The sequence below is a fragment of the Alligator sinensis genome, unplaced genomic scaffold (genome assembly GCF_000455745.1).
Source record: "Alligator sinensis unplaced genomic scaffold, ASM45574v1 scaffold744_1, whole genome shotgun sequence".
Taxonomy (NCBI): Eukaryota; Metazoa; Chordata; order Crocodylia; family Alligatoridae; genus Alligator; species Alligator sinensis.
The window spans coordinates 1,268,615-1,282,596 of record NW_005842241.1 but is presented as its reverse complement, the minus strand read 5'-3'; the positions used below and the strand labels follow the sequence as shown (position 1 = coordinate 1,282,596).

The 13,982-nt window shown below is 39.2% G+C and overlaps 2 protein-coding genes across 3 annotated transcripts in view; one reads left to right on the top strand and one right to left on the bottom strand.

Moving 5' to 3' along the window:
• UBAC2 (UBA domain containing 2) overlaps window positions 1–13,982 on the top strand; it is a 199,738-nt gene that overhangs the window by 41,106 nt on the left and 144,650 nt on the right. The window contains exons 3-4 of the mRNA XM_025208617.1: window positions 884–1,003; window positions 4,182–4,288. Coding sequence (XP_025064402.1) covers window positions 4,203–4,288 — 86 coding nt within the window. The 5' untranslated portion in view covers window positions 884–1,003; window positions 4,182–4,202. The remainder of the gene's footprint in view (window positions 1–883; window positions 1,004–4,181; window positions 4,289–13,982) is intronic.
• The window catches only part of GPR18 (G protein-coupled receptor 18), a 10,463-nt gene continuing 1,857 nt past the window's right edge, over window positions 5,377–13,982 (bottom strand). Inside the window, exons 1-2 of one of the 2 annotated variants that reach the window (XM_006027405.2) lie at window positions 10,345–10,489; window positions 5,377–6,701 (exon numbers count right to left, since the gene is read on the bottom strand). In XM_006027405.2, the coding sequence (XP_006027467.1) occupies window positions 5,689–6,675 (987 nt within the window). In that variant the 5' untranslated portion in view covers window positions 6,676–6,701; window positions 10,345–10,489 and the 3' untranslated portion in view covers window positions 5,377–5,688. Of the gene's footprint in view, window positions 6,702–10,344; window positions 10,490–13,982 lie in introns of those variants that run through there. The other variant, XM_006027406.2, reaches the window with a different exon arrangement.

Sequence of the window (13,982 nt, the reverse complement as noted above, 5' to 3'; positions counted from 1 at the left end):
CACTTCACAAAAGCAATTATATGATGTGGTTGTCCGTGATAGAAGGGGACTGGACTTGATGACACACTAGGTCACTGCTGTATTCCTGTGATTTAGGGAAGGACGACTCCTTTGAGACATCTGATATAAACTTTTAAGAATGCTTGAATGCGGGAGAAATGGAGTCGGATAAATATATGAAGGCATTTATCGTTTTGTCTAGATTTTTCTGATAGCTAAAGTGAAAAGAGATTGCGTCTTGGAACCCCTACAAAATCCTTGTGCCTGTTTGCTTCAATTATTACATCTCTCTGAAGTGGTGAACTGTAAACACAGTGTGCCCACAGGTTGGAGTTTTAGGTATACTTAAATTATTGGGTTATCTTGGGGAGTCAGCACTGGCCTTGGAGGCTTAAAACAGTTTTCCTGTGAGGTACCCTTCCATAAAAGTTAGGATACTCAGTTATTGCTCCTGAAAAGCTTGGGTCAATAGACTTCAGTCAGTACTTTTGGCCCTGAGAAGCTTGAAGTTCACAGGCCAAATGTTGGGACCCGAATGTAGCAGTGTAGTTGTATGTCCAACAGATAGAACTTTACTAGGGTTGTTTAACAGTTGGTATTTGCAAACATGAAGCATGAAAGTAAATTTCGTCTGACCTGCATGGCACTTAAAAAAATAAAGTTTACTGGAAAATATTTTTATTTTTAAACAAGATTTACTAAAATATACTAATCAATTTTGACCAACTATTACAGAAAAAAAAATGGACCACTTTATTTACTAAGGCTGTTCTTGTTAAATATTTCCTCTTTTGTAATATGCTTTATCTGAATACATGTCCCTGGAAGAACTTCCATTGGGAATGAGAATTAAAGATCCTGGTGCTTTTTTAAAATCTTCTAGATTTGGAGACTTGTATGTGGAAGAACGGTATGTCTTGATCTAAAAGACGCATTCTGCAGCAGCTTGCTCATTTACAACTTTAGAATATTTGAAAGAAGATATGGCAGCAGAAAATTTTCAGTAAGTTACATGTATATTTTTTTCAATACAGTGATTGCTAATCACGTTAAAATCTTCTGTCTCAGATTTACCATATTTACTTGAATATAAGACAATACTGATTATAAGATAACTTGCCCAATCATTAGATTCTGTAGATGAAAAATGTATACATTTGCTGTAATTTCCCAAGCATAGAATCTAAGTCTGCACTGGAGGTTTGTCTTGGATTTGTTGACCACCTACTGCTACAGCAGGGAAAACCAATCTGGGGGTTCAGGAAGCACCCTCTGCACCTGCCCCCCTCCCCCAACTTCTTCCTGTGACAGGGGAATGTCTCAAGGTCGGTCCAATCATTGGCCTGCCCAGCTGACTCACCTGCCATGCCTTTGATGGAACTGAATAGTTGTTGACAGGTGGGACACTGTCCATTTATTGCCCTGATGCCAAGGGCATAATACACGGCTATGAACCTCCCCGTATACTGTGTCCCATGCCTTGCAGATGGCATCCAAACAGTTGACTCTCACTTGGCCCTTCCCAGGGCCAAACTGCCCCTATGCCGGGCCCCTTTCACACCCCATAACTGGGTCCCACTCCCAATGCCCCTTTTTCTGTGTCCCACTCATTCTTGCCCCACCACGTGCCACGCACTCTGCCCTACCTCTGTATGGCCCTTCAGGCCCCTTTAGACCTACTTCATACAGCCCTTCAGGCGTCCTCTCTCTTGTGCTTGGTCCTGGCCCCTCATAGACCTTCAGACCACCCAATTCAGGCCCTACTGTACAACAGGGCATTAGGCCTATTGTCCCACACTCTGGGCTGACTCTGTCCCCTGGTCTTTTCTGGCCTCGGGCAGCCCAAACTCAGCCTATGGCCCACTCAGATGTCTGTTGACATGCCTGTACCCCAAACCTGTCCCCTCAATGGCGTAACCCACCAGGTCATGGGGGCTGAGGCTTTCTGGTACGCTATCCTTACCTTTCACTGGAAGGGCACAAGTGTGGCATTTCCTGGGGACTGCCCCAGCACACCTTCAGACCCCAGCAGGGTGTAGATTTCAGGTCTTACCCAGGACCAGGAACCTCTTCCTTCCCCATAGTTCCTACCCTACTTGCAGCTCCAGATGTTTTGGGAACTGCAGGCTGAATCATGTTGCTCCTCTGGCTCCCTAGGTGTAACTGCCAGCTCTGCCCCTAGGGCTTGGGTTTATACTAAGGTGGCCCAGCCCTCCTCTAATCCACTGGCCCCCTTCTGTCATGTGACCATCCAATTGGGCCAGACTGCTCCTGCTGGCTACTCGGAGCCTGCCTGAAACCTCTTAAAGTGGCAGGCACAACCTGTGCTCTGCCACATTTCTCTCTGCAGGCTCATCCCTCCTCCTTACTATCACAGGCCCTGATCTCCCTGAGCATATGGAGGTGAGGAACAAATTTGAAAAAAACCTAACCTTGAATAAACATAGCAATTTGCATATAGTACCCATAGACTTAGTTCACCCAGAAATGATGCATTTTATCTTTTTTGAAACTGCTACAAGTTTTAGCACAGGTATTCCATAAACTGTAAGTAGCAGTTTAGCATCTACTTATATCGAGAACAAACTATGTATAATATTAGTCCAAAGCCAAAAGGCTCATGATTTACCATATAGTTCATTGATTAGGCCCCATCAGAGTCAACAGCATTTCAAGCCATGGTGATCCCACAGCTCAGCACTACACAATATGTGTCTGTACTCCAGATACCTCCCACAAAGGATCCGTGTGCTGATTAGCTCCCCACTCATAACTGGAACTGGGTGTTCCTGTCATGAGTCCTGGGACCCTCCAAAAATGTATCTGCAGATGAGGTGCAGGGCAGCCTGGTCTGACTTCACCTCATGGAGGACGGGGCCCCACTGATTATATATGCCAGACTGAGTGAGGGGCAAAAGGGATTCTGGGTGAACTGTTTGGGACCCTGTTTTGTAATGTTTGCCAGACATTTAAGGCTGGTGAAGAAACAGCAATAACTGGAAATGGGCGGGGGGGAAACCCGCAGCTAAGCTGTGCGAGTAAAGAGGAAGTTGAGATGTAAAGAGTTGGTGCTGAGGAGGACTGCACTCAGTGTCTTACCATATGTCATATTCAGATGGGTTACACTAACCTATCTTTTTGGTAGGTTCCCATCAGTATGTTTGCCCTATATGGGCCATGTACTTTACAGTCATGCTCAGTGTCGTCTGAATTTAATCAACTTCATAGTTGGTTTCCACTACTGAGCACATGCTGCATTTAGCAGCAGTTCAAGGATAGATGATGTATTTAATGCCGTTTCCTTGTATACAAATGTAAGATGAGGGGTTTCCCCACAATGTTGGTGAGGGGGGACCTTTTCTTTTATATTTGAGTTGATGGGAGGGGGTGGGGAACTTTGTCTTTATATTTGAGTAAATATGGTATTGCAGTTTTTATTGCTGCACTCTCTGTTGAAGAATGCCTTTTACAATTGCATGCTTGTTTTTAAAAGTAGTGTTAATGTTAAGATATATTCTTAATTGGAGATTTATTTACATGAATCAGATTTAAAATTCCTGTTTAGTATTCTAAGACCAAGACTAGGGTTGAGGATTTGACTGGTCAAATAGTTTGGTCAATTGACTGGTCAACTATCAGTGAATAAAAATTTGTAAAAAACAGACCAACAACAACCCCCACCCCCAACCCACAAATTTTCCATTAAGAAATGCGTTAAAAAACGGTAAAATAATATTTCTGTCAAGAAAACTACAAAAAGATGTAGTGTTGGGTTTTTGTTTGTTTGTTTGTTTGTTTGTAAAAGTGCTATAAACTTTGATTGGTTAAAAATATGCAGTCAATTGTCCAGTTAATTGACTGGCTTACCAACCCTACTCACTTACTCGAGACCATTTTAATTTTTTATTTAATAAACAATGGTTCTGTCAACACATTTCAGTGGGCCCATGGAATTGAATTTTATCTACCAATCTAATTCTTTTTCATTGCTTAATATCAAAAGTCTAGTCTGATACTAATGTATATTTGTCTTTAATTGAAGACCTGAAATGGACTCTTTGGCATATTTAGATATGAGATCCATATGTTTAATGGAAATAACACCATGAATACCATTTAATTAAATCTAATTATGTAAACTGATCTGTGTTTGGGACCTATTTTATTTTTTTCTTTTTCAGTCCTTTTTACTGGGCTCCTGGATGCTTTCAGCTTTGTTTGATCTTCTTCTTGTAGAAGTTGTGCAGTATGTCTTTGGCATCACTATCAGCAGCTTGCCCTCTGGATTGTAAGTAGCTCTTAATGGGCTTGTTTATTTCTAATCATTTTAAATTTGTTTTCAAGAGATTAATTATTACAGATTTAGGGAATGACCTCCTAATTAAACCTTTCAAGTGCAGTTAGTCCTTTTTATAGTGCAGTGTAAAAGTTCTTGGCCCAAACATTATTTTTATAATAATTCTTTTCCAAATATGATGGTACTACTTATGTATAGTAGTATTTTTGATATTATTTTTCCATGGTTACTTTCAATTCTGCCACATACTTTTGAAAGGAGTTGCATTGCAATATATGGCAAAATATTGATATCTTTTCTACCCAGTACAGTATTCCCACATGTTTTTATTAATTTTGCGCACTTTTTTTTTAGTAGCAAAGTTAGTGTTAAAATCCCACAACTAACATTACTGTAGTCCATTTTGCAGGATTCACTCTGTTCCTCAGATGAACTGCTCATGGAGTGGGGGGAAGGGGGAGAATCTTGTGCCCCATAAGAGTTGGCATCTGAGGATTGTGCCCTGCTCACCCTGCCCTAGTCACGGTGACTAGGGCATATGGAAGTTAACATAATAAAAAAGCATGTGTTAGACATTCTAAATTAGCTGTTAAGTGTGTTGGTGCATATCAGTCTTCACAGGGATTGGAGATTAATATATGAAGTTCACTGCTTTGAAAGGTATTGGTGAGATGCTATTTATATAAATTAACATATTTAATTCATTTTAATTATTCTGATTATACACCTTATTCAGATTAAACATTGTAAGTGTAAGGTTGGGTGTATAGCAGATGCTAGCGGTGAGGTGTACTATACCATGCTAAAGTAATGGACATTTTAAATTACTTATCTTTTATACTGCTTTTATTTGATTATAGAATGTCATTAATTTTAGGGTGTTAAAGTGCTGCTGAATCAAAGAGATTTTGGGTAAATGAATGTCAGGTTTCTTTTTCTACGTGCATGATTTTGTTTTAGAAAAAGCTGAACTTATTCTTGCTTTTTGTTCAATTAGACATGTAAATCCAAAAAAATCCCACACCTTTTCAAGTAGGCTAGCCAGTGGTTATATCAAAATACTGCAGATCTGCCTGCTTTATTTAGCATAGATATTGTCACCTTTTTCACAGCTTGAAATATGTATTTAATTGACAACGTATTTGCGTGTCTTCTTCACTCAGAAGATAGATTTTTCAATATCCAGGTTCATCTCAGATTTACATATTCCTTTAGAACAGGTAGATGCAATATTCATGTTTTCACTATATGGTATACTGCTTGTTTAACAGTTACATTATAACATATATAAAAGGTCCCAGTATTGCTGACTATAGAACGTTTTCCAGTGTGGCTTGAAAAATGGCCCTTAGTAAGCATCACTGGGTTGCATTACAAATCTGTCTTGCGTATTATATCATCTCACTGTTTATATTACTCAGTGATCGTAAACTCCCACATCGAAAACTCTTCCTACGTACGCTTCGCAGATAATTACGATAAAGCATAACGCTGATGACTCTAGCCTGAAATTGTTTAGAAACTATATAGTACAGAATAATGTCTAGGCAGGTACTGAGGTTCATGAGGAAGGTGGTAAATGCTGCCCATGGATTGTAGCTCTTGTTTTCGCCTTGCAACATCAGGAATGCAAAACAAATGTGGAAGGGTACAAAGCAGACAAGCACTTGCACAATCAAAGTAACTATAATTCTTATAGATCTCTCCTTGGCCTTGGGTTTCAGTTTAGAAGTCCTGCCATGGATGAAATTGTAAATAATAACAAGGTAGCATCCAATCATGATGAACAGGGGAATCAAGAAAAAGAAAATCAAGCGAGAATAGTTTAACATATTGACTTCCTTTAGGTGAATAATGTCGAGCATCTTTATGCAGGTGGTAAAATTTGAGGCTTTATCTGGATCTGAATTTAAAAACAACAGAGGGGAAGTTGATGCAAGGGTCATTATCCAGATGCCAATACAGGCTATCAAAGCTTTGCTTGTATTTTTCAGTTCTTTCACATGTTTTGGCTGGACAATAGCCATAAATCTATCTACGCTTATAAAAGCAAGCAACCACAGAGCAATGCTTGGATAAAACACAGTGAAAGCACTGACAGTCCGACAAAACAGATCTCCAAAAGGCCAAATTCCTTTCCCATAGTAGGTTATCCGGAAGGGCAAGGATAATATAAAAATTAAGTCGAGGAATGCAACGTTCATCATGTAGACAGTTATAGTTGTTCTTTTTTTGGTAGTGCAGCTGAAAACCCATAGTGCTGTGATATTTACTAATAATCCAATGGTGAATACAAAGATATAGAAGACCAGGGATGCAATCCGGTATTCTTCGGGGTGTTGACTTCCGGGCATAATGTTTTGGTTGTATCCATTCATTGTCTTTTTTTTCTCATACACTTTTCCTAAAAGCAAATAAAATGAAGTATGAAAAGTGAAATTACCGTCAAAGGGACTTAAAGCGTCACATAGAAACTTTCTTTTTTTTTCTTTTTCTTTTTTTTTAAAGTAATTGTGGTTAAGGAATAATCACCTACACTGTGCTACTGACTTTTATCTATTAATGACAGTCTCTGTCCCAAGAAGATTACATACGTCAGACTTGTGGATGGAATGATGCGATATTTAATAATTCAAAAAAGAATAATTTCAGTTAAAGAAGTGTAACTAATATATAGCGTGTAAAGGGAAGAAGAAAAATACATATCTAAAAATGATGTCTTGGGTTCTAAATACAGTATTCGTTTCCCAGGCTTTAAAATGTACTAGACATATATGAAAGAGAGGATTAAGCTTAGAGCCATGTTGTTTTAAAAAAATTGGGATGAGGAATGAACCATGAGCAGAACCTCAAGGTGATGACCTTCTGAGCAGTTTAGCTGCTGGGAAAAGTGGGTATGCTGAGACTGCTAGCAACATGCTGTCCCAAAATGAGGTGCTGGCTGTCTCTCTTATGTCAGTCTCTTGGCAATAAGTGCATGGAATTGTAAGTGTCAGTGCACTAGCTCATCTGCTGAAAGGAAAAAGGAGGTGTCCTTCTTTCTTTAGTCTACTTAGAGACTGCTAGCAGGGAAGAATAAATCTATTGTAGTCTTTTCTTAGGCCTTGGGCAGACATACCACTAAAATATGGAGTGCTTCAATGATGGAGAGACATGTAGCCCCTCAATGGACCTGGGAGGCCCTGCCCCCTGCCTCCCCACTTCTGGAACTGGAAGACTAGAGGCAGAAAGGTGTTCAGGCATCCTTGCTCTCCAGCCCTGTAGGTGGCTGAGGGCACAGGAAAGTGATCATTGGCTGGCTATCCTGTTCTACCTCCCACCACGGAGGGGAGGGAAGGGTGGAGCACCATGAGATGCTGGAAGCCTGAGAAAACCCCTGTCATACTCTGTAATGTGTGCAGATGTAATTGGAAAAGGTTCAAAATGAGGCACTTCAAAATAGTTCATCCAGGGTTGGTTTGGGGTTTTTTATTGAGTGCTTTGGCCATTTTCAAAGCACTTCATTGTGCACATATGTCTATCTGCTTGCATTTTGAAGTGGTTCAAATGTTATGTCTGTCCAGGACCTTAGTCTTTTACTGATTTTGTAGATGGCGTGGTCCACTTCGCTTGACCCTTGACTTAGCCTTCCAACACATCTTCAAAGAGAGTTTCACTTATTCTGTATTCCTCTCTCAGTTCTCCTTTTTTTCCCTTCTATTTTTTCATTTTGGAGAGGGTTGAAATCTCCTTGACAAAAGTTAATACCTGATGCTGCTAACAGTTTTCCTAACAGCAGGAGAATGCAATTTCTGTAAGGTTATCGGTAGCCTGTTCGTTTTAGTCTTGGAAATGAAAGATGCATTTTAATAGCAGCATAGTTCACTCTTATGATATATTTTTTGTATTTTATACATCAATGCATTGTTTATCATGCATATAATTTAAGAACATAAAAGTTTCCCTAGAAGATCACAGCAGTGGTCTATGTAGACCGTTGTCCTAGTCTGACAACACCCAATACCAGATGTTTTCAAGGAGGGTACTCCCATCCTGAACAGTTATGATGTAACATACCTACATAGGAAATGTCTTCCAAAGTCCTTTAAGTTAAAGGTTATGTTTTGCCTTGGAAATATGAAGTTTTATTTATTAGTTTAATTTTTGGTTCTCCATATTAAAACTGTAAAATATTTTGTAATTAGTATTATAATTATATATGTAATTATATATTAATGCCTAAGGCTGAACTCAGTCTCAGTGATGCTTTTTGTGATAATCAAAATGTTGCTGATTGGTCTGAAGAAGATTAGGTCACTAAAGGAAAAATGTTAATGTGAGGGCCATAAGGTAAAATGGAATTCACACCTCAGATGGAAAAAATGTATAGTGTATTGATGAGGAAAGAGGTCTGGAGTGGGTTTAAGAAATGCCTTTTGAAGTAGTCATGCAATATGTGGGTAAACTAAAAATAAAATGTCAAGATACCAAAGCATAACAAAAGCCCCTGAAGAGGAATGCTGTTAATATGGTGATATTTTATCTATAAGACTGTCTAGTTTAGATCACTTTTTCATAAGAAATTCTTATTCAAATATCATTAAGACAATTCTGTAAATATAATGATGAAGTATTATTGGTCAATTTAAATGGTCAAAGCAGTCAGAAAAATAACATTACTAAGAATACAGTCATTTTTCTACATAAAGAGAAAACATTTAGGGTAGTGAGTATTCTCGTAAACTTTGTTTTTTCTTTCTCGTTATAGTTTTAGATTGTGTACTGTTAATGTACTTTTTATCTTGAGATTCGGGGTCAATTATGTAACTATAGTGATTATGTTGTTCAACAGTAATATATACTAGTCTGCTTATTTACACTTGATGTTACCTGTGACCTGTGGCTTACTTGGAGGTCTTTTCAATCTATACAGTGTAGTATTTTAAGATCTACAAACAGAGTTTTTTTATTGTTGAAGACATTCTTTAACTTAATCAACTGTCCATGGTTAAAATGAATGTTAGTCCTGTAATCACAAGTCCATTCTAAATATAAAAGTTAGAAATCTAACATTTAAGCACTACATAGGTAAGAAATAAATAGATTAAAACAATCAGTATATTTATTCTTGTGTGTGCATAAATGTGTTTATTATTGAATTGTAGACATTGCTGTTTGCACAGTATTTGCATTTGATATTTATGGGAGATCAGCACACACAGATCTTCATGTGCACCTGAGCTGACTGTTTTCTCCCAGACATTGATAGTGATAGAAATGTTTAATTGGTTAAGTTGAATAAAGTGACTTATAAGATCTTAAAGGGGTCATTTTTCCAAATATTTTAATTAATCATATTTTAATAATTAGTGGAGTTCTTAAGATACTAATTAAAAGATTTCCCTGAACCATTCAGATTTGTTGCTTGTTTTTTTAAATTTATTTTTATTTTTGTTGTTTGTGTCTATATTTAATAAAGAAGGTGAAGTTCCAACTCGGTGCTACATATGAGACTTAGAGGACAAACTCAGAATTGTTTTTTTGCCTCCTGGTTTTGACTGAGAGTTAGAGCTAGCTCTCTTGTTTGTATATCGAGCTAAACCACTTACCGTTTTAGTGCTTGCAACTATGTAATTGCTTTCTTAACCACCCCTCTTCTTTCCTAAAATGTCCTCAAAGAACTTTGTTAGTTTGGGCTTATTTAAGGTTATCAGTAAAATCTGTCCAAATGTAATTCAGTGGGAGCAAACAATTTTACTATATAATTATAAACTATTTGGGATGGATGTTACTTTTAGCAACTACTTACTTTTAACATACAGAACAAGAAGCTTATGTGGCTGCATGTATTCTTGAAAAACATTTGTTTTGCTTAAATGTAGAGTTGCACAGTAGAACTGTATTTAAAAAGTTGAATTGTGGTAAGTACATTTCCTTTTAGTAGTTCTAGAAAGCATAGCATTGTTAAATTCATATTTTTAAAGGCAGAAGTCAGTCTTAGTAATTTATATAGACATCTAAATTACCATTATACTCGGTGTGAAAATAATTGATCAAACATTACTTACCTTCTGCACGCTATAAAATTACTTCAGAGATGCTCATTTTTTAACCCCAGATCTGCAAAAATGTTTAGACTTCCTTCTCTCTGTTCACTTCACTGTCTTAAAATAGAAGCCCTTCTTTACCGGCAGGAAATGATGAAACAATGTAGCTAGTTCTGACTTAATTTATTGGTTATATTAATTAAAAAAAATTGTTAATGATATATCACACAGGATAACTCTTCTTTTGACCTTTCCGTACTGTCAGCTGACAGTTCTAGCCTCTTTCAGTGTGTGTGCTTTTATGATGTTCCTTGTTTCAGAATTGTGTGTGTGTGTGCATGCACATGTGTATGTGTGTGTGTTTTGGGAACATCAAAAATGTGAAACAAAGTACTTGCATAACAACCAAATTATGTTAAAAAAGGAAGTTTTTATTAAATGTGATTTAGATGTGTTCTGCACAGACTGTATTTACTCTTGTGGAAATCCCCATTGTGTTTGCATTGCATTGAGCTGGTAGTCAGTTTGAAAGTGAGAGAAATGCATTGCATTTGAAATAGGAAGTTTAATTCACTCACATACTTAGCTTGTTTTTCAGCTATATTTATTTGATCATATTGGAAAAATAGTAATTCAGTAATGCTTTACTTACTTTAGAAAATGATGCTAACTATGCCTTTTCTGAGTGTTCACCAGATAAATACATTTTTTCACAGAATGGGAAAATAAATATTTAATTTTACCTGAAATATGAAATGGTCTCCTCTGAAATGTTATATTCAAGCTTTTTATTATGCCACAAAAAATTACTTTCTCAGGGCCAAATAATTAAAAATATGTAAAGAAAATCTTTTCCATTTTATTGAAAAGATATTTCATGTATTATAGTGAACTTTACTGTGTAGGGGAAAATCTTGAGTAGGGCAATGTAATTCAATGTGTAGGGGAAACTTTTTGTTTAATTTTACTTTTGAAAATTCCCAATAAGGTCAATGGGAGTTTTGGAAGAGTAAGGGCCAAATAATATTTGCAGGATTTGGTCTTTAGTAAAATGGGATGAAAGCTCTAAACTGCCTTATTGTAGTTTAATAGAGACCCTTGTCTCTGCAAAATAGCTCTGCATCACTTGTCTGTATAAAATAGCTTTATGGCATTAGTCAAAAGGTTTATCTACTTTAAGAACTGCTGCCCCATTAGTTGTATTGACACAGCCCCCTTGTGGATACATGATCTACAGCATCAGAAGGGTTTTTTTTCCATCTCCCCAACTGACATGAGCAGAAGCTCTCTTACTGTTACCATAGTTGGATCCAAATTGGAGGGGCTTTGCTGGCAGATACCTGTATCCAACATAGCTATACTGGCAAAACTTTCTAGTGTAATCAGACTTAAATTGAAGTGGATAGACATTTACATTGCCTACCTCAGTGTGTGAAGTTGTCTAGTCAGAGAAGAAATGGGTTTTAAAACTATACGTTAATATATAGGTTACTTCAGATTTTTACATTAGTATTAGATTTTTCTGTTGTAGGGTACTTAAACTCAAACAATATATATGATATTTCCAAAGCCCTTGCAAATACAATGAGCATTAAATCTACCTCTTTCCCCCTCTCTCCCCCTCAACAGCCAGAGCATTCTAGCTACCCAGGATAAGTGCTCCTGGGGGTTTAGTTTTAAAAGTTTCACTGTAATTATTTGTTTGTAAAACATAATCTTTCCAAACAATGCTTAATCCTAAAGACTGCTACAATTTAAGAATTACAAGGTGGTTGTCAGTGCTGTAGTCCATTAGCATTAAAACCCTGGAATCTCTATAGTGCAGTGAATCATTTGTACAGTGCTTTCAGTGCAGGTAAGAATTCACTGAAATGCAGTGTTACATGTTTTGTGGGGAACGGAGTGCTTGTTATGCCCCTTTGACTCATTCACAAGACTTACAGATATGATTAGGCTGTTCAGCTGTCACTCCTCCCCATCCAAAAGAAAACTTTATTTGACAAGTGCCATACACATGTACAAGTAAATGGTTAAGTAATACACTTCCTAACAAAACTTAAAAGGTATCTGTAACAGGGTCTTTGCTTGAGGGGTGGCCGTCCTGCCCTTGGATTACCATTTTAGTCCTTGGCCTTGTTGCCTCTCAGGCAAAACTCCCTTTCCCTCCCCTGCCATGCCTTGTTGGTATTAATCTCTAGGAAATGGGAGGCTGCCCCAGGGCTTCCCAAGCCTGATCTTGCCTTAAGGGCTAAATTGCATGGCTCCATCTGCCTCCACATCACGCCCCATGCCTCACAGGTGTTATAACTCACTGATGTTCATTCAGTCTCTAGTAGGCTTGCTTCTCCCAGGCACTTTGCCTCTCTCAGCTACTCCTGAGTGCTGCCTTCCTGCTTGGAGTCACACACTCTGCCCCTTCTGGGCCTCTGGTCTCACTCTTCGCCACTCTCTGGGCTCCTGGACCCTCTGGTCCCACTCTCAGCCCCTATCTGGGCTCCCAGACACCTTACTGGGCCCCTAGGGACCTCCTCAACCCTTAGTCCCTTCCCCAACCTCCAGAGTTTACCCCCAGCTTCGATGTTCAGGCAGGAGCCCTGCTATAGGTCTGCTGCCAGGAGCTCCTATCCCTGTGGCTCCTGGGACTAGATTGTCTGACCGGCTCAAGCCCTGAATTTATATGCCTCAGTCCCAGCCCCCTTCTGGTTAGGTAACTCCCCAATCGGCCCCTGCTGCACTTGCAGACTGGTTTTCATGCAGGCTCTCCTCTTAAAGTGACAGGTGCATGCCAAGCACCCTGTTACAGCAGAGGTTGTCAACCAGGGGTATGTATACCCCCAGGAGTACTTTGGAAGGCCCTAGGGGGTATGTTTGGGCGGGTGGGGATGGAGCACTGCCACCCGTCACTCTGCACCGCCACCTCCCAGGAGCAGGGGGCGGGGGAGGACAGGGGCGCCCCTCTGTGGGCCTCACAGGCGCAGCCTGCCTGGCCAGACCGGGGGCGGGGGGAGGAGCTGGTAAGCGGCTGCCTCTACCCACCACCCTGTGCTACCACCGCTCCGCATCCAGCTGCGCACCCCCCACCCCTCACTCCACATCCAGACACGCACCATCCCCCCTTGCTCTGCGTCCGGCTGCCGGGGGTACACTTATAAAAAAACCCAAAAAAACCTTCAAAACCTCTGTGATACAGTACCCATTTAATTAATTACTAGTTTGAAAGCAACCAGTTACTGACTTTGGCGTTGGAGGGATTCTATTCAAAGAATTGTCTTGGATTGCTGTTCACATTAAAAAAAAATATCTGGTGTTATTTTCTTCAGATGAGCAGGCAATCAAGACTGAACTACCATATACTTGCTTTCAAAATTAATGGAAACTTTGCCAAAGGTTTCCTTAATCATCTGCGCTGATGTGCCAAACAAAGGCTGTGATGATTTGATAGGTGCTGCCTCTGTTGAAGGGAACTGTCTGACACTTGGGTTAGGATTCCTCCCTTAGGCTAAATACAGAGGTTCAAAAGCCCCAAGAATCGATTCAGTCTCTGCAGATTTTTTTTAAACTGTGTAGATTAAACTGATAACAAAATGACCTGACAGTCAGTGTTTGGGTGGCCAAGACAGACAGAAGCCTGCATTGGCCCAGGCCAGGCCTGGGGGTAC